This window comes from Macaca fascicularis, chromosome 1 (genome assembly GCF_037993035.2).
Source record: "Macaca fascicularis isolate 582-1 chromosome 1, T2T-MFA8v1.1".
Taxonomy (NCBI): domain Eukaryota; kingdom Metazoa; phylum Chordata; class Mammalia; order Primates; family Cercopithecidae; genus Macaca; species Macaca fascicularis.
The window spans coordinates 181,592,238-181,618,002 of NC_088375.1; the positions used below are offsets into that span (position 1 = coordinate 181,592,238).

A 25,765-nucleotide genomic window follows, 5' to 3' on the forward strand; every position below is an offset into this window, starting at 1 on the left:
GAGGCCTCCTCACCTGGGAGAGGTCAGATGTCATACAATGAGTCATTCCACCTTCATGCGGACAGGCTTACCAGCCCCTTCTCGGTGCCACATCTCTGAGACTCCTTGAGCAATCGAGTCTGTCCCAGCACAAGGCAGGAGTCTGCTCTTTAGTGGACTTGGTAGGCGCATCCTCACACACCTCCAGCAGCAGGGAGGTCACCACTTCCCGGGCATCTCAATCCACCGTGGGGCAGCTCTGCCCATCAGAGGTTCTTCTTAGCTCAGAGCTGGGTACCACCTCCCAGTGGCTTCCTCTCCCATTCCCAGCTCTGCCCCCCCCAGGGTGGGGAGCACACTGGGTGCATCTGTTAGCTCTTTCCTGGTAAGGTCTGCAGAGACCTGGGCCCCCACGTCAGCCCTGCTCCAGCTCCCAGGCCTGCCTCCAGTCCCCTGCTCTCCTCTAAGGGACAGAACCCACTGGTAACGCCCCCTCAGTGAAGATGACCCGTGACCCTCCAGGTGAGCCCTTAACAGGCCCAAAGCCCAGGAGGTCCTTTGCTTGGATGCTCCACCTCTGGGAATGCACAGTGAGCTCATAGGCCGTGTGTGCTGGTTCAGGCCTCACCTACTATTCCCAAGTGGGCCATCTGCACACACCTCCAGGCCCCATCACCGGGGGCTATGCCCTCTTCTCCCGGGATGCCTGCCCATGCAGCTACTCTGCGGGCCCCAAGAACTGAACTTTCCACTGATGCCTGCTGGTCTGGCCGGGGCGCTGAGGGGCTTGTATCCTGCCCCCTCCACCTGGCACCAGCCCAGCACCTGGCAGGAAGCACGCACAGACATAGCCACAGGCTGCAGGGATAGGGATAATGCTTTTATATTAGTTTTTCTATAACAAGAAAAATCAGCTTTGAGATTTTTATCATTTTTTTCCTTAGAAAAGAATAAAAAATAAAGGCATCCGGAACTTCCCCCACGGGCCTGAAGAATAAAGGTGTCTCCTAGGTGCAGCTGGGCCCTTCCTCCCTGGCTCAGCCCAGCCCCATCGCCTCTGCTTCACTCCTGCTCCAAGGCCCAGCAGCACCCAAGGGGCTCTCCCGTCCTGCCTCCGCTGGGCTTACCCATTGGAAAAGTGCCTGTGTCCTGCCAGGGCGTGGCAGGGAAGGACTCTTAGCAGAGTGACTGCCCAGCACCTGGAGGAGCAGGATGGGCCAGGCCAGGCCAGCAGTCCTGAAGGCTCCTGTCCCCAAAGGGTGCGAAAGGAATAAAAGCCAGCTCTTGTGAGTTCCAGAGGGTGGCAGGCACCTGGCCACAGAGCATGGAGATACCCTTGTGTCTTCTCCAGGGAACGGACGGACAGATGGACAGGGCAGACGGCGAGCTGCTGTGGCTGATTCTGGCTGGGGCAAGAGCTGTCTGTGGCATAGGCTTTGGAGGGCTGTTTGCATATGACTTGTGCATGTGTGTGCGTGGTGTGTACACACACATACACATGTCAGCAGGGGGAGGGAGTGGGTGCCTGTGTGTGCTAGGGCAGGGGCAGACCCTTCCCTGCATGATTCAGAGGGTGTGGCAGTGGTAGTGGGTGTGTGGCAGAGACTGTGGTGGTTTGGAGGGCAGTGTGTAACGGGCTGTGTGTGGCTGAGCTGGGTGTGTGAGGGTGTGACGTGTGTGCACGTGTCTGGTCGTGGGACATGCTGCGGGAAGGGGTGGGGATATGAGACTGTCGGCCTGTGTCATGTGGGATGCCCGTGTGTCCAGCTGGGTGTGTCTGTGTGAGCACAGCCGAGTAGGGGGCTCAGCGCACCGGCGTGTGCTGCAGAAAGGAGTCCGGCAGTTCATCGTCCTGCAGAACAAGTAAGAGAGTCAGGGGCTAGCTCAGGGCAAACCCGCCACCCCAAGCAGCCTGAGGGGGGCCTGCTGTGGGAGCCCTGCTGGAGGGGCTTTGGACAGGCCAGGCTACTGTGAGGAGGGAGGGAGCGTGGGCCCTGGGAGCCCAAAACCAGTGGGGTGCTCATGCCACAAGGCCCTTGGGTCCCACCAGCCACTCCCCGGGGCCTCTCCCAGAGCCCCACTCCATTGACCTGAGATGGGGCAGATTCTCACCCACCCCAGGACTCCATAGCCCCTCTCATGAGGGCTGTGGTGTCCTCACTGAATGGCCCGTCATCTTGTCGCCAACCCCAACTCTGTGTGAGGACAATGCCTCAGAGAACGGCTCCACCTTCATACTCCCGGGCTCTGGGAGCTGAGGAAGGTGACCCCCAAGCTCAGCCTCTTGCCAGTCCCTCCACACGTGTGGATACCCACCCCTGTGTACACTCTTCTCTCGCCATCAACTTGCGCCCCTCTCCCGGCTCCCTCTGTCACCCACCCAAGTGGCCCTCAACAGCCCCCTCTGGTTCCTCTTTGCCCCAGGCCCTACTTCAGTCAACACTCAACAGTGGCCCAGCAGCCCCTCCCACAGCTACGCCCTGGCCTTGTGACCCCCAGCCTGGCTCACTCGTCACCACCTCTCCTCTCTCCTCAGACCACACCATCGTTCCTGGCTCCTCTCCAACATCCTTCTCTGAGTCCCTGCCCACCAGCCCTCCTGTCTGCACCTCCTTCCTTACCCAGCCTGATCCCGGGACCCACGCCTGCAGCCAGCCTCCAGCCAACACACTCCCTTGTTCCTTGCCCTCCTGTCCTGAACTCTTGGCTGAAAACCCAGCTGTGGGTGGATCCACCTGTCCGTCTTCTCCATACCTGTGGTCTGCGGAGCACCTCCCTGCTGCACAGAGAAAACGGAAGACTGGAGGCATCCGGCTGACATGGCTTCACATCCGGCCACCAAGCTACCAACCTACCTGTGACAGCAGCCACCCTGCCCTCTGTCCCTCCTGCTAAAGCCAGCAACTTCTATCATTCCCACGGGGGCCCTCACAGTCAGCTCTTTCCTACATCGGTAACTCCCCCTCCAGGCCAGTCTCTTCCCACCAGCACCCGAGCCGGCCCCTTCCATTAAGAGGATGCGTGTGGAAGATGCGTGTGTGCGTTGGGGCATCTTCCCAGAGCCCCTTACACAGGGCTTCCCTCGAGAGGCCTTTGCTTCCTGTGAGGCTCAGAAAATGAGCGCTTCCTGAACCTCACACCCCATTCCCACCTCTGCCCTCTCTCATCTCTCACAGCCAAACTTCTCAAAAGACTTGTCTGCAGTGCCTGGACCCACTTCCTTTCCAGCCACTCTCCGCACCCCAGCTTCCCCTGTGGCTACAAAGTCACAGACAACCTCCAGGTGGAAAAATCCAGTGGGCACTCCACAATGCTCAGCCCCCTCAACCCCTCAGCAGCACTGACACAGCCAAGACCCCCACTTCTAGACAGGCCTGTGCATGCACGCATCATGTGTACGTGTGGGCAGGCAGGTGTGTACGTAAGGGCCTGCGTGTGTGGGTACGTATGGGTGTTTTGTGTGCATGTACTCACATGCATGTACACATGTGTGTGCAAGTATGTACATAGTCTAGGCCTGCAAGTATGTCATGGAGTACAAGCGTGTATGTGTGTCCGTGTGCATGAGTGTGGTGTGTGTATTCTGCCTGTGCATGGTTTGTGGATGTGAGTACATGTTGAGACGTGCGTGCACATGAATGTATGTGTGTTGGTGCATCCGTGTGCATTTGTGTGCATGTGCACTGTGTTACATACATGTGCAAACGCCCTCTGGCCATGGCAGTCTGGGGTTTTCCTACCTCTTTTCCTAACTTCTCTGTCTCAGTCTCCTCTCCCACGTTGCCTGCCCGCCTCACTCACTCTTTCATGGCAAGCTTCCCCAGCTCCCTGCAGCTTCAGTGATTGTTTCAAGGCTGACAATGCCTGGAGCCCTCTCTCCAGACCAGACCTCACTCCTGAGCCCAGACCCACATGTTCAGTGCCCCCCGGGCACTCCCTTGACAGCACCCACACCCTGGGTGAGAATCTTCTGGAAGGTGTGGGCCTCCCGTAGGCGTCAATCTTTCACTCAGGGCCTGGTACATCCCAAGTGCTCTTATAAATTTGCTAAATGGGCAGATGAAGCAGAGGCCGGAGGGTGAAGAATGGACGGAAAGACCCCTATATCGGGATCAGAAAGGGGAAAGAGCAGTGACCAGAAGTGTGTGCTGCCCCACACAGGCCACATACCTAGGTCACATCTGGGTCACCTTGTCACTATCTTGTTTCCTCTTCCTCTTCCTCCTCCTCCTCTTCCTCCTCCTCCTTTTCCTTCCCCAAGCGGCCACGGTCCTTGGAAACGTCACCAAACTCAAAGTTGCCTTCAATGTCCAAGACCTGCAGGTGCTTCAGCCTCCGGAAGGCGCTGTCCACCACGGAGCCCACAGCCAGCTTGTTAAACCTGTGGGAGCGTCAAGGCGGAGTCAGTGCCAGGAGCCCAACCCCCAAGGAACCCTCCCTTCCCCGAACTGGCCTCTCCAGAAGGTAACAGGGGAGGGAACGGCCCTCCTGGAAAGTGGTGCAGCAGGCGGGAAAGGCCAGGGCCTGAGAGCACGGTGCATGATGGAAGGTACAGGCTGGTCAGGGCAGCCGCAGCTTGGGGTGGGACTGGCACTGGGCCAGTCTCTGCAAAGTGAGGGGTCTGTCTCTGCACACAGTCTCACTGTTATTTTGGAAGCCACATCTTTGGGGGCTGTCTCTATGCCATCCCTGGCATTAACCCCAAGGCCTGAGGCTCCTGGGCCGCGGTAGCCAGGGGTCACCACAGTGCCTGATGTGGAGTGGCACACAGGCAAGGCCAGCGCTGAGCCGGGCCAGGGCCACACTCAGGGGTGGGAAGGTGGAGGCTGTGGCTCTGATCTCAGGCTCCTCACTCTCTGTGCTTCAGCTCCCCTGCAGATGCCTGAGGCACATGTCAAGCCATCCTGATGTCATCAAGCCCTGGGCCTTCTGGGCAACTAAGCTCCTGGGAGCACACACTGCTCTTCTCTGCCCTGTCTCCTTCTCTCTGATTTGGGGTCAGGGATTATGGGAAGTGCTGGGAAGAACCATCCTGGCTCTGCTGGATGGAAGCCCCTCATATCCTCAGGGAGCTGCATCCCTTGAATCATTCCAAATCTCCATCTCTTAGCCCCAGAACCCAGGGAGGACCTGAACATCTATCCCTGAGTGTGAGGCCCGGGCCTAGCCTGGATGACTGCAGACACAGCAGTCACCTGCGCTCTCAGGGCCTCAGCGCTCTCAGCTGCAAACCAGGAAGACGCTGTCCGGCATCCTTTCTGCCACAGTAACATTCACAACACCCGTGAGCACTGGTTTCTAACGCTTCCAAAGCCCTTTGACAAACCTAGGAACCACATCAGGCCTGGCCAGACTGTCCCCACCCTTGAGAGCTGAGCTGTGGTTACACAGTCAGCAGTGGAGCCAAGCTGTTCCCACGTGAATCAGCTGTCCCGCTGGAGCTGGGGCAGACCCCACGGGGGTGTGTACAGGGCCTCGAGTGGCCTCCTACCTGAGAAAGATTCCCTTGAGGTTGGGTGTGGAGTCGAAGGCATTGGCGGGCACCGCACTAATCTTGTTGTTCTGCAGGTATAGGTACTCAAGTGACTCGGGGAGCCCCTCGGGGATCTCTGTGAGCTGATTCCCGGCGATGTCCAGCAGCTGCAGGGGCGACCAAGGGAGTCAGGGACTCCCACCTGTGCAAAGCACTTAACAGCTTACAAAACTCCCACCAAGTCCCCAGCCTATCTAAATCTAACAACAACCCTGTGTGGAGGAGGGGGTGTCTATAACTATCCCCACTTACCAGATTGGGAAATAGAGGCTCAGAGAGGTTCAGTGATCTTTCCAAGATCACATAACCCGTAAAAGGCTGTAGCCGGGTGTGCCTGACTCCAAACCAGTATTCTAATTGATGAATGTCCTACCCAGCTTCTTGTGCCTTCCCACATAAACTCACAGCCAAGACGTTTGGGTGTCACAGTCCTACCTCCTGACACACTTGTCATTCCCATTAGACTTTGTCATTCCCAAAGATCTCAAATGGGCAGAGCCCAGGGCTCCTCCAGACTCTGAATCTCGCCCCACTGGCCCTGGATGGGGCCGTGGCAGGTGCTCGGGTGGGACTGCTCATTTATGGACCTCAGGGGCCACATGTACAGAGGCCAGGAGCAAGGGCGTAAGACCCACAGTGACCCCAGCACAACAGCCAGGCCCCAGGCCGTTCTCCAATCATCACATGCCTGGCATCCAGGGGAGGACAGTCAGGGAAGTGGGTTCCCACAGGGAGCTGCTGAAGCCACTGGGCGGCCCCTAACCTGGAAGCACCCCACCTTCCCGCCCAGGTTCTCTGATGAGTTTCCTTTTTTTTTTTTTTTTTTTTAATTTGAGACAGGGTCTCGCTCTGTCGTCCAGGATTGAGTGCAGTAGTGCGATCATAGGTCACTGCCAGCTCTATTTTCCCTAGGCTCAAGTGATCCTCCCACCTCAGCCTCCCAGGGTAAGTGGGAATACAGGTGCATGCCACTGCACCGGGCTAATTTTTTTTTTAATTTATTTTTTTGTAGAGACCAGGTCTCACTATGTTGCCCGGGCAGGCCTTGAACTCCTGGGCTCAAGTGATCCTCCTGCCTCGGCCTCTCTAACTGCTGAGATTCAGGCATGAGCCAGCGTACAGAGTGGATTTCTCTTTCACCCACACTGGTTGAGTTGGGGGTTTTGTTACCAAAGTGAACTATGTGCCCAGGCATCCCTGCCTAATTCTGACCATGTGGTCACAGCAGCCACATCGACTGGCCAGCCCCAGAAAGCATGAGTAGATCCCCACCTCCAGCCCTCTGCAGACTGGTGAGGTGGGCCCACAGCTCAAGCTGGCCCCTCTACCTCCCATCCCAAGGCCCAGACTTCTCCACACACCTACTCCTGTGCCTGCAAAGGGGTGAGCTTGACTCTCCCATACATACCACCTAAACTGGCCCCTGGTCCCCCTGAGCCTGGGGCCCCTACCTACAGCCATGACCTTCCTTGCCTCCACAGCCCTTCTCAAACCTGTATCTGCAGGTGGTGAGCTCAGCTTGGCCATAGCAGCTGTACTCTGCCCCTCACTCTTGTACCTGCAGGTGGGCTGGGCTCACCCTAGCACGCCAGCCACACCCTCTGCCTGACCCCACCTCCTGCCTCCCCTAAGGCCTAGCTTCGCCCTAGCCAGCATCCCCACAGATACCTGAAGGTGAATGAGCTCAGTCTGGCCATACCAGCGGAACCTCCCTTACCACCCAGCCCTTCTCCTCACCCTTCAGACAGGTGGGCTCAGGGCAGCCATGCCAGTACCCCCCTCCATGGACATGGCCCAGCATCCTCCCTTCCGCTTACCTGCAGATGGGCAAGGTCCACCCAGGCGCGGGGGCCCAGGGCCCGGCTGCGCAGTCGGTTGCTGGTGAGGTACAGCTCACGCAGCTGGGCCATGCCCGCCAGTGCCCCTCGTGCCAGGGCAGCCAGCTCATTGCGCTTGACCTTCAGCACATGGACATTTCGAGGCAGCCCAGGTGGCAGCGTGTGCAGCCGGTTGCCCGACAGGTCCAGCGAGCGCAGCAGGCGCAGCTTGCGGAAGGCGTCGCGGTGCACCTGCGGGCTGGTGATGCGGTTGTAGCTGAGGTTGAGCTCCTCCAGGAAGTAGGTGGTGGCAAAGTCTTCGCGGCCGATGCCTGTGATCTGGTTGTGCAGGATCATGAGGGTGCGCACGCGGCGAGGCAGGCCGCTGGGCACGCGCTCCAGCGCGTTGTTGTACAGGTGCACCGTGTGCAGCCGCTTGAGGCCCTGGAAGGCCCGCGGGTGGATGCCCTGCGCCTGCAGCTGGTTGCTGTGCAGCAGCAGGTACTCCAGGCTGCGGATGGGGGTCAGCACATCCGCGTCCACGCTCCGGATTGCGTTCTTCTCCAAGTGCAGCAGCACCAGGCTGCGCGGCAGCCCAGCTGGGACCCGAGACAGGTTGTTGCTGGACAGATCCAGGTACTCCAGGCTGGAGAGCTTCCTGGGGCAGGGAGGGAATTAAGACGGTTGGCAGGAGCCCACATTGTGCTCGTTTCCACCACGATTCCCAAGAGAAGCGGCTGGGGAATTGCCACTAGCTCCTCCCAGCTCTGCCGCTCACTGACTGTGGGCCCTCAGTCCTCGCTCCTCGGGTTGACTCAATGATATTCTGGTGTAGGAAGGATCCGGCATTTTCTGACACACAGGAGCTTACTTGAAGACCACTGTTTAACCTTTTGATAGCCTTTTATGGCTACCTTGATCCCTTATAAAAATGAAAATGTATTTGCCTTCAACAAGAATGCCCAAGTCTATATTTCGTACCAAGAAGCCAGCCTCTGCCAATGCTTCTTTATCTCACTGGAATCTCGGAAGGCCTTACTTCTGCATAGTTCTTGTTCCCAGGGACAGAAATGTCAACAGAGGCACAAGGCTTAAAGTTCCTTCTCCAGGGAAGGTGGGCAGGGGACGTGTGTGAGGGGCTGGGCTGGGTGGTTGGCCCTGAAGGAGCTTCCCGGGTCCCGTGGTCACGCCAAGGACCTGGTGAGACAAGGACTCACCAGAAGGTCTCATTGTCCAGACCCTCGTCAGTCAGGTAGTTGTTCTGCAGGTACAGCTCGCGCAGGCTGCTCAGCTCGCTGAAGGCCCCTGGGGGAATCTTCTCCAGCTTGTTGTTCTGGGGGATGAAGGGAAGGGAGGAGAGTGTGAGGAGGACTGAGGGCAAGGTCAGGGCCTCGGGATGAGGTGTGGAGAGGAGTCTGGGAAGCCACCAGGAAGGGACCCATGTGGGCACCTGTGCCCATGTGGGCCTGAGCTCTTCCCCTGCAGGCCCCCGCCCCAGTGCCCTGGCTGTGGGGTCTGCTGTGCCCCTCCTTACTTCTCCCCTGCCCACCTTGAGGTGCAGCTTGTACAGGGCAGGCGGCAGGTGCTTGGGCACGTGGCGCAGGAAGTTGCTGGACAGGATGAGGACCTCGACGTTGCTGGAGCCGTTGAACATGTTGTCCGGCAGCCCGGCGTCCGCCAGCTTGTTGTTGTGCAGGTACACAGACCTGCGGGTCAAGGCACAGGTCCTCACCCAGCTGGGCTCCCTAGGCCCTGTGCCAGCTCACCTGGTGAGCCTCCAAACCCTTGCCCAGGCTGCTCTCCTTCCATCCAAACTCAAGAGTAGAGAGTCAGAAGGACCTCAGATGTTGCCTACACAGCCAACGGAACTAAGGACCAGAAGGAGGCCGTGCCCCACCACAGGTGGTCCCATAAGCTAGTGGGAGAAATAGGATTTCCTGACCCCTGGCAGAGGCTCCCCCACACCTTTCAAGGTCTCAGTGGACCCCTGACCCTTTCAGCCCTGGAGTCCTTGCCTGACTTGCGGCCCATTCATCCCTGCCTGTCAACCCCATGCAGCCTGGCTCTGAGTTCCTAGGACTTCCTAAACACAGGGCCTATCTCTGCCTGCCTCTTTGGCCCTAGTGCCAGCATAGGGTCTGTCTCAGAGGAGGTGACCCTCATCCATTCAGCAAATATAGTGAATATATTATGTAATATAATATATTAAATATAGATATATACATATACATATATGAGGTATATAAATAAATAGATATACAAGATGCCAGAGCTGTTCTAGACTGAGGGCATAACAGTGGACACGACCAATGAGACAGAACCTGCCTTCGTGGAGCCAACATACTAGAAGGAGGGAAGATAAGGAACAAGGGTCATCTGTGACAGACACAGCTCAGTTTTGCTGTGTGGGCTCTCTTGCACCTCCATCTGTGGGATGGGGCCATGCACAGTGGCCCTGGGGTCCTCAGACAGATGGAGAGAGTCAGTGAGACGGCAGACGCAGGGACGGAAGGGCACTGGGGTTGTCCAGCCCCCAAACTGTCCTGGGGGCGGCTCCCCAGCAGCCCCCCACCCCACCAGCACCACCCTGCTCTCTCTCACACCTATGCCGCGGGGCGGTCGCTCCTCCTAGTGCAGCTCAGTGAAGGGCAGTTCTGCCTGTTGAAAGATGCTCCCCTCCCCCCAGGGTTGGGAAAGTGGGGATATCCTCACTGGTTCCCCACAATTCCTGTAGACCACACTCTCTGTCCTCGCCTCCTGGCCCAAGTTGTCCTCCTCTGTTAGGGCCCCTGGGTGTCCCTTCACCACAGCCCTGAGCACAGGGCCTCCTTCCAGGCCTGTCTCTGCCTCACACAGGATGGCCGCCTCCGCCTCAGCCCCTCCCCTTGCCCCAGCCCAAGCCCAGACCACCCCCGACCTCTGACCTCAAGTTTGGCTTCTGGCCAAAGGTGAGCCCATAGATCTTGGTGAGATAGTTGGCAGCAAAGTCCACACTGATCAGGGCGTTTGGCAGGAAGCGGGGTGCCAAGGTCAGCTGGGAAGGGAAGAGTTGGGGCCGAAAGAGCAATGGAGGAGCAGAGGCCAGCTGTGGGTCCCACTGTCTGCTCACCACCGGGTCCCCTTCACTGTGTCTCCCTGCAACCAGGCCATCTTTCTCAAATTGAAACCTGTCCCACCCCCTGCAGAAACAAAACCCAAACCTCTCTGGATCTCCTCAGCACTCAGCTTGGCATTCAAGGCCCTCAGGACTTGTCCCCTGCCCTGCCCGTCCTCCTGGGTTCATCCCGAGTGGATAAGAGGTAGAGGCGGGTGTGACTTTTATACCTGATCTTAGCCAAAAGGCCGAGAAGTGATAGGTGTGACTTTAAGGTTGCTCTGGCTGCTCCAAGAATCGGGGGCAAGTGAGGAGGCAAGTGTCCAGGTGAGGAATGGGGGTCAGTGCGGTAAGAGCTGAGGACCTCAATGGGATTAGACATGGTGAGGAAGCTCAGGGCCCAGAGGCACCATTTGTGGCTTGGACCAGTGGGGTCGTAGGTGGTTGGAGATGCCCCTTACAAAGCTGGGAAGACAGAGGAGGACTGGGTCTGGGGACTATGGGCGGGAAGCTGTAGCTTCCTTCCACTGGACGTCTAGGGGAAATGTCAAGGAGGCAGGCAGATCTCTGAGTCTCAAGTCCAAGGAGTAGAAAGGGTTGGAGACAGCCACTGGACATGGCCATGATGCAGATGGGAGACGGAGTCTGGGAGGTAACCTCCAGAGAGTGGAGAGGGAGGAGGGGCTGGGACAGCGCTCTGGAGCATACCAAATATTTGGAACATGAATACCTTTGTGCCTTCACTCATGACATTCCTTGTACTGCAGTGCCCCCCCTACCCTGGGGCCCCTGCCTAGAATCCTATTACCCTCCATGCCCCTGCTCAAATGCCATCTCCTCCAGGAAGCCCTCTAGGTATGACTTCCCCAGTGGGGACAAGCTCTTCCCCCTCTACACTCCTGTGGGCCTTGGCTTCTGTCTTCATGACCTGACACACTCTGATGCCCTGAGTTATAGGCATGGGGTCCATGTCTTCCCCACCTCCAACCCGGGGCCATGTCTGAGCAGCAACAGGGACCCAGCAGCCAGTCCAGAAAGGCCCTGGTGAAAGTTCATGGAACTCAGGGAAGACAGTGCCTGGAGGACAGGGCAGCATACCCCCCACCCTGCCTCGAGCCCCTCACCTTGTTATTGGCCAAGTACAGGTAATTGAGGTTGGTCAGATGCTCAAACGCCTTCTCTGGGAGCCCTTCAAAGGACAGGCATCGGTCAGAGCCCTGGATGAAGGAGACGCTACAGGGAAGCATAGCAAGCACCCACCCTCCTCCACCAGCCGCCTGCCAGGACTGGGGAGGCAAAGGCAGCTCAGATCCCCTCCCAAGCAGTTGGCGGGGCCCGCCCAGCCCTGTTCTTTCTCCTTGCTCACATGAGCCCAGGCTCAGAGGAGCAGGCAGTTACTGTCTACTGAGGGACTGACTCCTCACTCTGAGCGGGGATGAGCCCTGAGAGGTCAGGCCAGCAGCAGAGCACCCAGCCTGACCCTTTTCTGCCAGGAAGAAGTGCTCCCCTCTGGGAGAGCCCCAGAAGGTCAGAGCCCCGTCCACAGGCAGGTGGGCTGGGCCGGGAATGGCTCCACACAGGGTGGGGCTGCGGCTCTGGGCCTCCTCACCACCTGGCTCACCCCAGCTCCATCTGGCAGATGAGTCAGGACTCGGCTGCTGCCGGGAGCCCTGCCAGGCTGGCCTCTGACCCTCGTTTCCCGGCTCCAAGACCCCCAGATGCTGGACCTCACCCACTATCTAACAAGAGGGAACAGTTATATAAACTGGCATGTCTCTCCACGGAACACCCTGCTGCCGCTGTGTAAGATGACGGTCAACGAGAGGCTTTAGCAACGCGAGAGAGGCGGCCGAGCTGACGGCTAAAAGACGCAGAGCAGGCTGTGATATCATAGCATGTGTTCAGCCACGAGTTTAAAACACAAAGGAAAAAAGACCACCGGACTGTGGTGATGGCTGCCCCACTAACTACAACTCAGCCAATTGTACCTTGGAATTGGGTAAATCTTATGGTATATAAATGATACTTCAAGAAAGCTGCCTTTTAAAAAATGGAAACAAATACACCAAAATGTCAATAGTAGTTAATTCCAAGTGGCAAAATTAGGAGAAATTTTCTCTTTCCATTTTATTTTACAAAGTTTCTATCCCAATCAGATGTTATTTTCATGATCAGGAAAAACAAAATCTTTTTAAAATATGAGGACTCTACAACTCTTGGGTCCTAAAGGCCCTCGGAACCGAAGAACCTGCCACAAGGTTCCAGAAGCTCAGCTTCTCTGAAGCCTCTCTCCTGTGCATCCCCCAGGTCTTAGAAACACCCGCCTGGGGCGCACAGGAGGGATCAGAAGCTGGTTGGCGTGTAAGAGGTTTTCTCACTCTAGAGAGATTCTTCAAGCAATCACTATGTCAACAGACACAGAGGTTCCCAGTTTTCACATAATGAAGATCAGGGATCCAAACTTCTTCAGAAAGCTAGAGGCACCATGTGTCCCATTGGAATGGCAGACTTTGCAGCCATTGTTGCATAAGGATTACACAAACTGAAGAGCAGGGGAAATATGAAAATGTCCCTTCATCTGATCCACATGCATGTGGCAACCCAAGGCTTTGTTGTAGGAGCCATGACTGTTGGTATGGGCTAGTCCATGTATCAGGAATTCTGGGCAAATCCTAAGCTTTAGAAGGAGAGAGGCTCTCTTGGTCTTGTTGGAGGAGCTTGTTTTAGTTAGACAGCTTTTTTCTTTCTTTCTTTTTTTTTTTTTTTGAGATGGAGCCTCGCTTTTATTGCCCAGACTGGAGTGCAACAGCAAGATCTCAGCTCACTGCACCCTCCACCTCCTGGGTTCAAATGATTTTCCTGCCTCAGCCTCCTGAGTAGCTCGGAGGCTGCTGAGTAAGCACTCGTCAGCACGCCAGGATAATTTTTTGTATTTTTAATAGAAACAGGGTTTCACCATGTTGGCCAGGCTGGTCTCGACCTCCTGACCTCAGGTGTTCCACCTGCCTTGGCCTCCCAAAGTGCTGGGATTACAGGCGTGAGCCACCACACCTGGCCTAGTTAGACATCTTGAAACACGTCACCTGAATGCACTTGATGATGTCCACTTTCTTAAACTGTTCAGATGAAATTAGTTGTAAAGAAGACAGGGACGTCTAGGGGAAATGTCAAGGAGGCAGGCAGACCTTTGAGTCTCAAGTGCAAGGAGTAGAAAGGGTTGGAGACACAAGGATGGGAGGGCACCGGGGTTGTCCAGGTAACCCTGACGTATTCCCAGTTTGCTACAGAATCTCATGTTTTGGATGTTATATAAGGGTCCTATTTTCCCCAGTTAATTTACCTTTTTTCTATCTGTCTTGTGGACTGGCTGGCTCTTTTAGAACTCTGTCCAAAAGTGCATGGAATATAACTTGTAAAGCCTCCCACAACTGATATTACCTATGTGTGTGTTTAAACCAAATTTAGAAAGCTTGCGATAGAATTGCACAGTAATAATATTTATTAAAGAATCACAATTGTAAACATGAAAATAACTTATGGATTCTAGTTTAGTTCTTTTGTAATTGCAGAATTATATTTTTGCTGCTGTTGTATTAGAATCATTTTGAAATGTCATCTTGAAATAGAATCATGTATTTTAACTCATGCAAAGGTAAGTGAACACTTTAAAAATGTGTGTGTTGCTTATTTTCTCCTTAAGAATTATAAACATTTAACTAAACAAATGACTTGTAATGGAATTGATGAATGACTTATGAGCATGCTGGTTTGGCCAGACAGTATACACAAACTTTCATGTACAGAATGTTATTACACTTGTGAAATTCTCTTGTCTAACCGGAATTTACATTCCATGGTGATAACATGGTATATGTATTGTTATTAAAGTAAGTGACTATGTCAAAAAAAAGAAGAAGAAGAAGAAGAAGAAAAATACCCGTGTGGTATTCAGGCAAGAAGAGGGAGCCCCTTGCCCGTGTGGAGCTGGTTCTCATGCAGCCCCACTGCTAGCCCGGCCCGGGCCTGCTCTCTTCCATCCACACCCCAAGATCCACAGGGCCAAGCTCTCCCCCGGGCACCCAGCATTGTTCAGGCCCCCAAGGCCCCACTCAGTGTCCCTGACCCTGGGCTCTGGGCGGCCCCTCACCTCGGGAAGTCAGGCGGTTGTTCTGCAGGTTCAGCGTCTCCAGCCGGTGCAGCCGGGAGAGCTCCTCAGGGTAGATCTTTTCCAGCTGGTTGTTCTAGGGGGTAGGGGGTTGCGAGGAGGCAGCATCAGCCTAGTGGGGTGTGCCCTGGACTCCATTCGTCACCCGTAGCTCCAGTCCTAGAATCCAGTCCACCTGCTGGGTGCCTCCCTTGGAATTCTCCCCCATGGCAGCAGACCCCCAGTGCCAGCTCTGGGCCAGGTCTGGATATGGGCTCTGGGGCACAGCAGTGACCACAACAGTTGTGTGGGTCCTGCCTTCAGGGAGCCCACACACGGACATCTATGGGCAGTTCAAACTCGACATGCTATCTCCTCCAGACCTGCTCCTGGAGCCTTCCCACTTCGTGACAGGCAGCCACAGCTGCTCCCCAAGTCAGAAACCACTTTTCCTTCCCCTCCTTGGCCCTGCAGTCCCCCTTTCCCCTTGGAACACATGGAAAGCTGGGGCAGGTACCACCTCCTCCAGAAGCCTTCCTGGATTGGGTTGGGGCTGGATTAGGAGGCTGCTCTGGGCCCCACACACAGTCCTTCCATTTCCATCTGGTGCCTCTATCTGTTTAAGTCTCTGCCTCGCCCACTGACTATAAGCACCCAAAGGGCAGGGAACCCCGAGCCCTGCCTCCATGCGCAGCCCCCACACAGGACCACAGGCCCAGTGCAGGCGCTTGAGAGAGCTGGTGTGTGGATGAAAGAGCAAAGAAAGCGACAGTAAGAGCTGTGCTCAGCATGGCCCTTTCTCTCAGTGGCTGCCCTGGCCTTGGGCTACCACAGCTGCCAGCTCAGACCCACCAGTGTGGATGACGGAAGGCAAGTCACTCTCCCGCACCTGGCCTGATCGCCTCTGGGAATGGGTGCCGCAGCCCCTCCATCTCCCAAGGGCTGCTGGGTCACACAAGGCGAGGATGGGTGCGCCTGCACTCCACGGTGCTCCCAGTCTGGACACTGTGTCCCACCTCTCAAGGTTCCAAATTCTAGCCTGCCCCTTGGCTGGAGACAGCACTCCATCCTAGGAGGCCCCACAGTATTCTGTCAGGTCTACATTGCTCTGGGGTTTCCTGGCCTTGTAACGGTGGCTGTGCATTCAGAGGGTCAGCTGCTAGGCAAGTCTGCGTCCATTTTCAGACAGAGCCTGGCTCCACTTGGCCCAGCCCGGACGCTAAGTGAGCAAAGGGGGTTTTATTGTACTAACACAGTGCTCCGTGACTGGGACATCAGGAGGGGTGTCACCTGGTGCAGCCAGGGCCCCAGGAATCTGACCCTGTGGTTGGGAGTGGAGAGCCGCACATACTGGAGGTTCTGGTGAACAGGTTGCTGGGAACGTCGGGGTTCTGGGATGGGAGCCAAGGGTGTGTGGGCAGCCCCGTGACCACGGGTGCAACGCGGACCTCACCTGCAGAGACAGGTGGCTGGTGTGTTCAGGCAGGTCCCCCGGGAACTCACGCAGGTCGATGCCGCCACAGTCCACGACGCCCTCCTGGGAACAGGCACAGTCTCGGGGACAGCTGATCGCGGCTGGGCCAGGCCCAGGCTCCTCAGGGCTCAGGACCAGCACGGGCTCCTCCTCCGCAAATTCGTTCTCTTCAGGGCTCAGGCTGTGGCCGCCGCTTCGACCAAATCCTGGGGCTCTCATGGCAAGCACAGGTCCCAGGTGCAGCTGTGGCGGCAGCAGCAGCAGGAGCAGCAGCGCCCGGCTCTGGGCCATGGTGCCTGCAGGGGGTGCCGAGTCAGATGCGCCTGGGCGCCAGGGCTGACGGAACCTGTGAGATACAGTGGACACAATTGGGGCCCTTGAAAGTCATGACAGGGCCCTCCTGAGCACAAAGCAGGGCCCACTCTGGGCCGTCTTCAGAGCCCAGCCGATGACTGACTGCCACCCTCCGCACCTGCCCAACCCCCACCAGGCTGCCCTCCAGAGGCCGGGGACCAGGTAAAGCCCTGTCCTCTGGCAGGTCTGCAAAACCTTCTGCAGCCTTCATGCAGCAGGCTTGACCCTAAGGAGTCTGTACCCCTATTTCCTAGAAGGGGAAGCTGAGACACGAGCTGGACTGTGCTGAGCCCTTGCTATCCTGGCACTGGTGGTGTGGGAAGACCCCGTGCCTCCTCCAGCAGCCACAGGCCATGGTAAGCCAGCACCGGCAAGGTGCGTCCCGGCTCTCCAGCTTGCCATTCTCAGGTCCTCCTGACTTGGTCCTGACTCTCTTCCAACTGTCCCCTTAACTGCCCCCAGTTCTACAGGACTATGGGATAGCTCCTCCCTCCAGGCCTGCCCCCAGTTCTGCAGGACTATGGGATAGCTCCTCCCTCCAGGCCTGCCCCCAGTTCTACAGGACTATGGGATAGCTCCTCCCTCCAGGCCTTTGCACATGCTGTTCCTTCTGCCTAGAATGCCCTTCCTCTCTCTTGTGCAATCAGCATTTTCTTTTCTAGGAACCAACTTCAGTGCTATGAACATGGGAAGAGGAGGAGCAGCAGGACACTGTGATGCCCTGGGGCTCCCCGTGACTGCGTTCACCCAGAGCTTAGCATTAGCTGGGTTGGGTTTTGAATAGCAAAGGTGTGTTCTTCCCACAGAGAGCTGTGAGCAACTCTCTGTGTCTGGACATAGGTCAAGCCCAGAGCCAGGCACAGAGAAAACATCAGTGACTACAGCTGCTGCTGCCCTCATGGCCTCCCAAGTCCCATTCCTGATGTGTATCCCCTCAGCTGCCCTCACCAGGGCTTGATGTGCTCAGTGACCACTGCCACCTGCCAGAGACCACTCCCAGGCATGGCCCCCGGGTCCAGCAAGGACGGGGCACAGGGGATGATCTCAGGCCCACAGAGGAAGGTGCTGGAAGATGTCATTGTCCCAGCAGTCCCGTGGCGTAGGCTTGGCTCCTGGTGGGTTCCTGGGTTCTCTTTACAGGGACTCAGACATCTCTGGGCTGTGATAAGACATGCTGGTAGCTCAGGTTCACTGACTCTCAGGTCCCACAAATCCCAGTTTGAGTCCCACCTCTGACTTGCTGAGCCTCAGTTTCCTTGTCTGTACAATGCAGATAATACATCTAAACACACAGCTTCTGTGGAGTAAGATAAGACGCAAAGCACCTGGCTTTTAGGTGATGAGGTGATAAGGTGATGCTATTAGGTGATGAGGAGCTGCTGTCACCACTGCAGCAATCACGCATAGGAACATGTGGCACTAAGTGAGCAGCAGGGACGGCGGCAAGGACCTGCTGGGGATGCCTCCAGCACGAGGGACATTCACTCCTGAGCTGAGTGGCCACAAGTCCTGGCTCAGGCTGAGCCTCTCTCCCCACCACCAGATCAGAAACCATGACCATAAAGCAGCTAGAAGGGTCTGGCAAGACCCTGGGCCTAGGAGGGTTTTGTAAACGGGGGAGCTTGACAATGATGTTAATGTCTGGAGCTAGCGGCCACAGCTGCAACCTTTGCTCTGGCCTCAGCTCTGGCTCTTATGTGACTATAATTGTCTAAACCTCAGCTTTCTCCCCCATCCTTGGGTATGATAACAACACTCTCCTTGTGGGAAGACCATGAGGGGTCAGTGAAATGCATGTACTGCACATAGTAAGTGCTCAATAAACGTTAGCTTTTCCTGCCACTCACTAATTGTCTGTTCCATGCGCATGGTCTGCACCCCTGCCACACCACTGCTCACTCCAGAATCCTCTGCTCCTGCTCCTTTTCCTTCCCTTGTCTAGATCTTGTAGATCTTGCTGGGCTTTTTTTTTTTTAAGACAAGACCTCACTCTGTCACCTAGGCTGGAGTGCAGTGGTGCAATCATAGCTCACTGTAACCTGAGCTGCTGGGCTGAAATGATCCTCCAGCCTCAGCCTCTCAAGCAACTGGGACTACAGGGGTATACCACCATGCCAGCCAAATTTTTAAATTTTATGTAGAGATGGGGTCTCTCTATGTTGCCCAGGTGGTCTCAAACTCATGACCTCAAGTGATCCTCCCAAAATGCTGAGATTACAGGAATGAGTCACTTCGCCTGGCCCTTCGTGTGTGCTTTCTGACCCAATCCCAGGCCCACCTCCTCCCAGAAGATGTTGCAGACATTGTAGCTGCCTCTGAGTTCCTGCTGCCCTGTGGTGGCTGTGGGATTTCAGATACCACTTTGCCTCACTTGGTGGCTCAGCCAGTTATCTGAAGTAAGGGCCCATGGTGCCTGGGCCTGTACTGGGCACTGGGACACAGGTGAGGTGGAAAAGATCCTTGTCCTCCATCTGGAGGGGGCAGCAGACCTTGGTACCAACAACTACTCCCCACCCAGACTGGGGGTGGGTGGGGCAGCATAAAAGGGGTCCCAAGGAGTAGGAGGTCCTAGAGGAGACAGGAGGGGTGGCAGCCAGGCTTGCTTGACCCTACAGATCCACATGGTTTATGGAGACTCAGGTCTCAGCCACCGGCCCAGCAAAGAACCAGGGAGCCCGGCACACCTGCAGCTTCCAGGCTCCAGGGATCAGTCGGTAGCAGCAAGTGGCACCCACAGCAGCCCAGCCCTATGCTGGCTCCGCCACACCCCTGCTGCCCCTGCCCCCTGCCCCAACACCGGTCTACAGACCATCATTCCCGCAGCACATTATAAACTCCACAGCCAGCTCAACAGCCGGCAGGCAGCCCCTTGCCCATCTGACCCCACTGCAGTCTGGTGTTCTGAGAGCGGGAGTGTGGGCACAGGCCCAGGCCCCAAATTCAATCAGGGCAGAAGGCCAAGGAGAAGAATCCAGGGGAAGGAACTCTGGTCTCACATATCCTGTACACGCACCAGGCAGGCTGTTCTGCCTCCTCGCCTTCTGTTTGGTGTCTGTAAAAATCTGTAAACTGTATCCATAAAAATATTGAATTTATATTAACATTGTGCACCATACTGAAAATGTTATCATCACCACTTTACAACTCAGGGAGCTGAGGCCCAGTGGGGTCAGCCAGTGAACAGCTGTTAAGTGGCAAAGCTGAGCTCCCAGCCCACATCACATCAACAATGCTACGCTGCTCTCCCCTAGGCCAAGCATGACGGGGAGCAGGGGACCCAGACAGAAGACTCAGCGTGGCTTCTGCCCTTCAGAGAGCCACAGCTGCACTGGCCACTCCATTAGCCACTGGCCACACGTGGCTACTGGGTACTTGAAATGTGGCTGGTCCACATAGAGATGCAAGTGTAAAATGTGGTGTCCGTGGATTTCAAAGACGTAGTACAAAAAATAATGTAGGATGCCTCATTAATATTAATATTAATGACATCAAATCCCATTTATTGTTATATTGATTACATGATAATATTTTGAACAGGTGAAATAAATGTTACCAGTTTCATTTTACTTTTTAAAATGTGGCTTCTGGCTAGACAAGGTGGGTCATGCCTGAAATCCCAGCACTTTGGGAGGCTGAGACAGGTAGATCACTTGAGCCCAGGAGTTTGAGACCAGCCTGGGCAAGATGGTGAAACCTCGTCTCTCCAAAAAATACAAAAAATTAGCCAGGTGAGGTGGCATGCACCTGTAGTCTCAGCTACTCAGGAGGCTGAGGCAGGAAGATCACCTGAGCCTAGGAGGTTGAGGCTGCAGTGAGCCGTGATCACACCCCCGCACTCTAGCTTGGGTAACAGAGTGAGACCCTGTCTCAAAAAAGAAAAAAAAAATGGCCCCTCTAGAAAATGTTGCATTGCATATGTGACTTGCATTTATGGCTCACATTATATTTCTACTGGACAGTGCTGGTCTGCAGCTTTATGCATAAGCTGAGTATTATAATCCCATTCTAAGGGATGACTACCAGGCAAAAGGGAAAGGGTCATACAGGCAAGGGGGTCAGTGTGTGCAAAGGCCCAGAGGCAAGACAGTTCACACTCACGAGACTGCTATTTCATTTAATTCTCACAAGTAGCTCCCAACTCCATTTCTTAGACTAGTAAACAGAGGCTCGGAGCGGTAAAGTGACTCATCCAGGCTTACACAGCAGTCAGAGTTGGAACCCATGCCCTTCTGTCTCTAAAGCTCTCCACATGAGAAACACTCACGGCTGGCTGAGCTGCCCCTCTGTCCAGGGGTCTGAGTTCTTCCTCACCAGGTGGACTTCAAACTCCTGGAGACCAGGGAGCTCCCCTGCCCTTCCCCACACACCTCCCACATGGCTGGATACACAGAAGGGGCCTTAGGGGGCTTATCTTGCTCCATTCTTAGAAGAGCAAGGCGGGGTACAAATTAGCCAAGTGCCTGTGGGGTGTCTGGTGGGGGATAGGGACTGGGAGTGATACAAACGGGCACAGTTGCCACAACAAGCCCAGGCCACGAAGGAGAGATGTGAAGGCCAGGTTAGGGAGTGTGAGCCTTATCATTGGAAGATGAGGACCACTGAAGGGCAGGAGCGTGACACAGGGTGGACGTGAGGCTGTGCAATTGGGATGGGTGAGGGCTAAGGGGGCCTGACCCTGGCAGAGAGAGAGGTGCTGGACTGCAGGAATGGAGGGAGAGGTAGGAAGGACAGACAGGGCATGGAGAGTGGTCCCTCCAGCTTGGCCAGCCACTCTCAGGGCTGTGAGGTCCTGGGCAGGTCCAGCCCTACTTGCTGTGTGACCTTGGCCATACCACTGACCCATCTGCATCTAAATTTTCCTGCTTGTGGTTTTTTGTTTTTTTTGTTTTTTTTGTTTTTTTTTGAGACAGAGTCTCACTCTGTTACCCAGGCTGGACTGCAGTAGCACAATCACAGCTAACGCAGCCTTGGGCTCCTGGGCTCAAGTGATCCTCCCACCTCAGCCTCCCGAGTAGCTGAAATTATAGGCATGTGCCACCACACCTGGCACCTGGCTAATTTTTTATTTTTAGAAATGGGGTCTCACTATGTTGCCCAGCCTGTTCTTGAACTTCTGGCCTCCTGCCTCGGCCTCCCAAAGTGCTGGGATTATAGGCGTGAGCCACTGTACCCCGCCTTGCTCTTCTAAGAATGGAGCAAGATAAGCCCCCTAAGGCCCCTTCTGTGTATCCAGCCGTGTGGGAGGTGTGTGGGGAAGAGCAGGGGAGCCCCCTGGTCTCCAGGAGTTTGAAGTCCACCTGGTGAGGAAGAACTCAGACCCCTGGACAGAGGGGCAGCTCAGCCAGCAGTGTTTCTCATGTGGAGAGCTTTAGAGACAGAAGGGCATGGGTTCCAATTCTGACTGCTGTGTAAGCCTGGATGAGTCACTTTACCGCTCCGAGCTTCAGTTTACTAGTCTAAGAAATGGAGTTGGGAGCTACTTGTGAGAATTAAATGAAATAGCAGGCTCAGCCTGTCACCGCTGGCACCAAGTAGGTGTGACATAGCAGGGGTTACTGTTACTGAGAAAGTAAGTGGGACCCACCGTCTCCTCCAACCCCCACCAGGGAACCAAACCTCAAGGCCCAAAGTGTGAGGTTAAGGTAGGACTAGAAGAAGGAAGGGAAAGGGAGACCCAAATCAAGAGGCAGATCCTCAGCCCCCAGCACTACCTTCCTTCTATACTCAAATTCCTTACAAATCGACTGCCCACCTGCTCGGTGCTGGGCCCCAAACAGCTGCATCTTATTGACTCTAATAGAAATCCTGGGACAACATGTTTGTCTTCCCATTCTGCAGATTTGGAGCTCAAGCAAAAAGGGCTGGCATTGTTGCCCATCCCTAAAAAGCTCCTGCTCAAATGCTCCCGCTCAGGGAGGCCTCTCCTGCCGCCTTGGCTGGGTTAGGGTGTTTCTGGGTGCTTCCACAGCAACCTTGGCCGGCTTTATCCTTCAAGTCTCAGCTGAGCCTGCCCTGTCTCCCCAAGCCTGGAGTGGATGCTGGGGAAATGTTTGCTGAATGAATGACTTTGTGAAAGGCAGAGTTGGAAAGGATCTTGAGATCTGCAATATGATCTGCTCTGACTCCCCCAGTTTGCAAATTAGTGTGTGAAAGCCAAGGCCAAGAGTAAAATGTGGGTCTTCTGACTCCTGCCCAGAGGCTTGAGTTGGCCTTGAAGACTGAGCAGGAGTTCTCCAAGTGGACAAAGTGGGAGAAACAGCCCTCTAAGCAGAGGCAGGGTGTGATCAAAAGGCAGGGGCGGGGCTAGAGGAGAGGGATGTGTGTTTAAGGAAGGGTCAACAGGGTGGGAGGCCTAGGTGGCCAAGGGCCTCCACAACCATGCTAGTGTTGGTGACAGGGACTCATTAAGGGTTCCAAGCAGGACACGATCAGCACTTTCATGTATGACTACACCAAGCCTAAAAGTGCCACCATTAGTAATCCCTTACCCTAGACTCAGGCAGAAGAGATAAAGTGTGCGCTCACAGATGACACGAAACACAGTCGTGTGACTCTGACACTTCTTAACTTGCACTCGAGGCTAGAGTAGACTGGGTCCTGGGCCCTAAGAGTGGACATGAGGGAGCAGAACCCCCAGACCAGTCCCCACGGGTCTTTCCCAGGGCAGTCCCCAGGCTCTTCTGAGTGACCTACCTCGGAATGCTGTGCACCTGCAGACCAGCCAGCCTCCTTGCTCACCATGAGCCCTCCTGCCTCACCGCTGCCTTCCCACTGTGGAAGGTTTCTATACAAAGGAGGGATAGGGGACGGGACCACCCAGGGGCTCTCCCGGTTCACACCAGTGGCGCCTCTTGGAGCGGAGCAGACCACAGCTTCCCCTTCCCTGGCCAGCCGGTAATCCAAGGGCAGACAGGTCAGTAATTCACCCCAAGCGCTGGGGGCGCATCCTCCGCGCCTCCCGGACCAGGTCAGTCAGTGCCGCGCGCACCCGGGCCAGGGTGCTCGCCTCTTGCTGCCGCGCCTGCTCCTCTCCTAACCCTGCTCCCTCTCCTAACCCCAGCCCCCGAGGCTGCTCCCTCTCCTAACCCCAGCCCCCGAGGCTGCTCCCTCTCCTAACCCCAGCCCCCGAGGCTGCCAGGAGCCTCGCCGCCCCGCCACCACCTCCTCTTCCACCTGACGGCACGTCAGGTATTCCAACGCCACGATCTCATCCCCCGCCCCAGGCCGGGCTGTGGCTCGGAGACCTGGAACCTGGGGCTTCCGCTGCATTCGCAGAAAGGCGCGGACCTCGCTCCTAGCGCTTCGCGGACCCCCACCCCCTCCTCCGTCCAGTTGTACCGGCTGGGAAGCAGCCGAGTAGACAGACAGACGGACTCCAGGCCGCCAGTGGTTGGCACTAAGCTGTGAAGGCACAGTGGCCGGGGAAGCCGAGCCCCGGAGGGGACCCACCCGGCGGCCGACGCGCCCTGGAGGCCAGATCTCTGCCCCTCTCCGGGCCTCAGTTTCTCTATCTGTAAAGAGGTGGAGGTTGGACTCGCTAGGGGGCCTGATGAGTCAACGTGGAAAGACGCGGGCTACTCCGGGCCCAGGCTCTCCTGACAGGGGTCCCCGCCCCTACACAGTTCCACCTGCCCCCCACATTCCCTGTCGCCCGCCGGAGTCCTCCCACTCCAGCCCCCGCCCCCATCCGCCCTCAGATTCTTTCCAGATGTGCGCAGCGGGAGGGGCCTGGGGACGGGGACCTGCCTCTGCTCAGAGAGGAGAAGGCCCCTGCCTGGGTCCTGACTGCGCAGGGGTCGCACTCCAGAGGAGGAGATCTCCGGCCGTGCCCTCAGTGCAGGGTCCTACAGAGGGGGTGAGATGCGGCGGCTCCGCCCCAGGCAGCTGCTGGAGCCATCCGGAGAGGCGGGGAAGTCTGAGTGCGCTGCCCGGGCTCAGCCCCTGGACCCCCGGCCCACCCTGGCCGCCAGAGCCCTGTACCTGCTGCGCCCCGGCGCCGAGCCGCGCCCAGCCGGCCGAACGCGCTCCCCCAGGCTCAGCTGCGCTCCGCGGGCTCGGGCTCCTTCCATTCAAGTCAAGCAGGGCGCTCCGCGACGCAAGTTTTGTTGTGGGTTTTCTCCTCCCCGCCTCTCTCCCGCCCCCCTCCCCCACTCCCCACCCCCCCGCGAGCATCTGCTGGACGCCGGCCTCCTTCGGACACAGGCGTAGGGTCCCCCCAGGCGCGGGCAGGAGAAGGCCTGCCCCCTACCCGCGCGGGACTTGGCCTGGCCCCACTTTGCGGGGAGGCAGAGCAGTCTCACCGACCCCTCTTAGCCCCGGCCGCCGCACCACGCCCCCCCGAACCCCTACCCGGGAGACCGGGAAGGCGGGCTGTCTAGTCCACGACGCTTCCTAGTTCCCAGCCTTCCGCACTGGAACTGGACCCCCTTTAGGCCCCACACCTGAAAGGAGGGCTGGGAAGAGGGGTCCTTCGAGCCAGTGCCTCTGAGCTGTATCTGCCTCATTACAGAGGATGTTGCAACCGCTCCAGGCACGAGTACCTTTCCGTTCACTCTCCCACCCTGGGGTCCTGGGCCGTGGCTAATGGGGCCGTCAGCCAAGACCCTGCTGGGCCTCTTCCCGGAAAAGTTCCCCACGCTCCACCCCACCCTCCACTCCCATCCCTGTTGGCCCTGGGCCCACAGCCTGGTGAGCCTTGAAGAATGGTAAACTGGGCCGGAGTCGGGGGCATGCAGATCCCAGTCACAGAGAAACAGGGCGGGTGAACAGTGAGACCTCACGCCACCATATTGCTCCCAGGAGCTGCAAATGTTTCCAAGTAAAGGAGCATTAACTACTACCAGCTGAAGCAACACTGTTTGGCGCCAGGGGCTTCGGCGGTGGAACAGGCAATGGGGCTGGGCTTAGGTGGTACTTGGCACCTCCACTGTGTAGCAAGCCTCTTCCCCTTACCTGCTCTGGCCTGTGGGCAGGGCACCCACACCTGCCTCACCTGGCTGCCCTCCCACTGGAGAGGGAGAAGGATACATAAGTCACACGTGGGACCTCTTGCTCAACCTTACCCTGAATGAATGAATGAATGAATGGCCCCTGTAAAGCAGCTCCAGACCTTTCACTGGCTGGCACCCCCATGGCAGCCTCTGCTTATACCACATGCATGACGCCCGCTTATACCACATGCATGACGCCCTGCTTATACCACATGCATGACACCCTGCTTATACCATATGCATGACGCTCTGCTTATACCATATGCATGACGCTCTGCTTATACCACATGCATGACGTCCTGCTTATACCATATGCATGATGCCCTGCTTATACCACATGCATGATGCCCTGCTTATACCACATGCATGATGCTCTGCTT

The 25,765-nt window shown here is 56.4% G+C and overlaps 1 protein-coding gene across 6 annotated transcripts; it reads right to left on the minus strand.

Moving 5' to 3' along the window:
* Positions 1 to 846: 846 nt before the first annotated feature.
* PODN (podocan) lies at positions 847 to 24,902 on the minus strand. 6 transcript variants are annotated; one of them, XR_012420068.1, is made up of 11 exons: positions 24,745 to 24,902; positions 16,021 to 16,387; positions 14,571 to 14,664; positions 11,548 to 11,612; positions 10,254 to 10,363; positions 8,879 to 9,035; positions 8,547 to 8,662; positions 7,330 to 7,987; positions 5,471 to 5,654; positions 4,150 to 4,360; positions 847 to 1,831 (listed from the first exon to the last, which is right to left on the minus strand). XR_012420068.1 is itself a non-coding variant. In XM_045370870.2 (11 exons), exons 2-10 carry the CDS (start codon positions 16,330 to 16,332, stop codon positions 4,177 to 4,179), a joined length of 1,845 nt encoding a protein of 614 aa, XP_045226805.2. In that variant the 5' UTR covers positions 16,333 to 16,387; positions 24,837 to 24,902; the 3' UTR covers positions 847 to 1,831; positions 4,150 to 4,176. The 6 variants fall into 6 exon arrangements, 4 of the variants coding, with proteins under 4 accessions (XP_045226805.2, XP_045226789.2, XP_005543392.3 ...); XR_012420069.1 differs by lacking the exon at positions 24,745 to 24,902 and adding an exon at positions 24,376 to 24,471; XM_045370870.2 differs by having other exon boundaries at positions 5,471 to 5,619; positions 24,837 to 24,902.
* Positions 24,903 to 25,765: the final 863 nt, after the last annotated feature.

Coding starts and splice junctions, on each gene's coding strand:
- PODN (XM_045370854.2), bottom strand. CDS start 24,899: ATGAGGCAGATACAGCTCAGAGGCACTGGCTCGAAGGACCCCTCTTCC. Junction 10,364..11,547: donor TGTACTTGGCCAATAACAAG/GTGAGGGGCTCG, acceptor TTCCCTTCCCAG/CTGACCTTGGCACCCCGCTT. Junction 8,663..8,878: donor TGTACAAGCTGCACCTCAAG/GTGGGCAGGGGA, acceptor TTCATCCCCCAG/AACAACAAGCTGGAGAAGAT.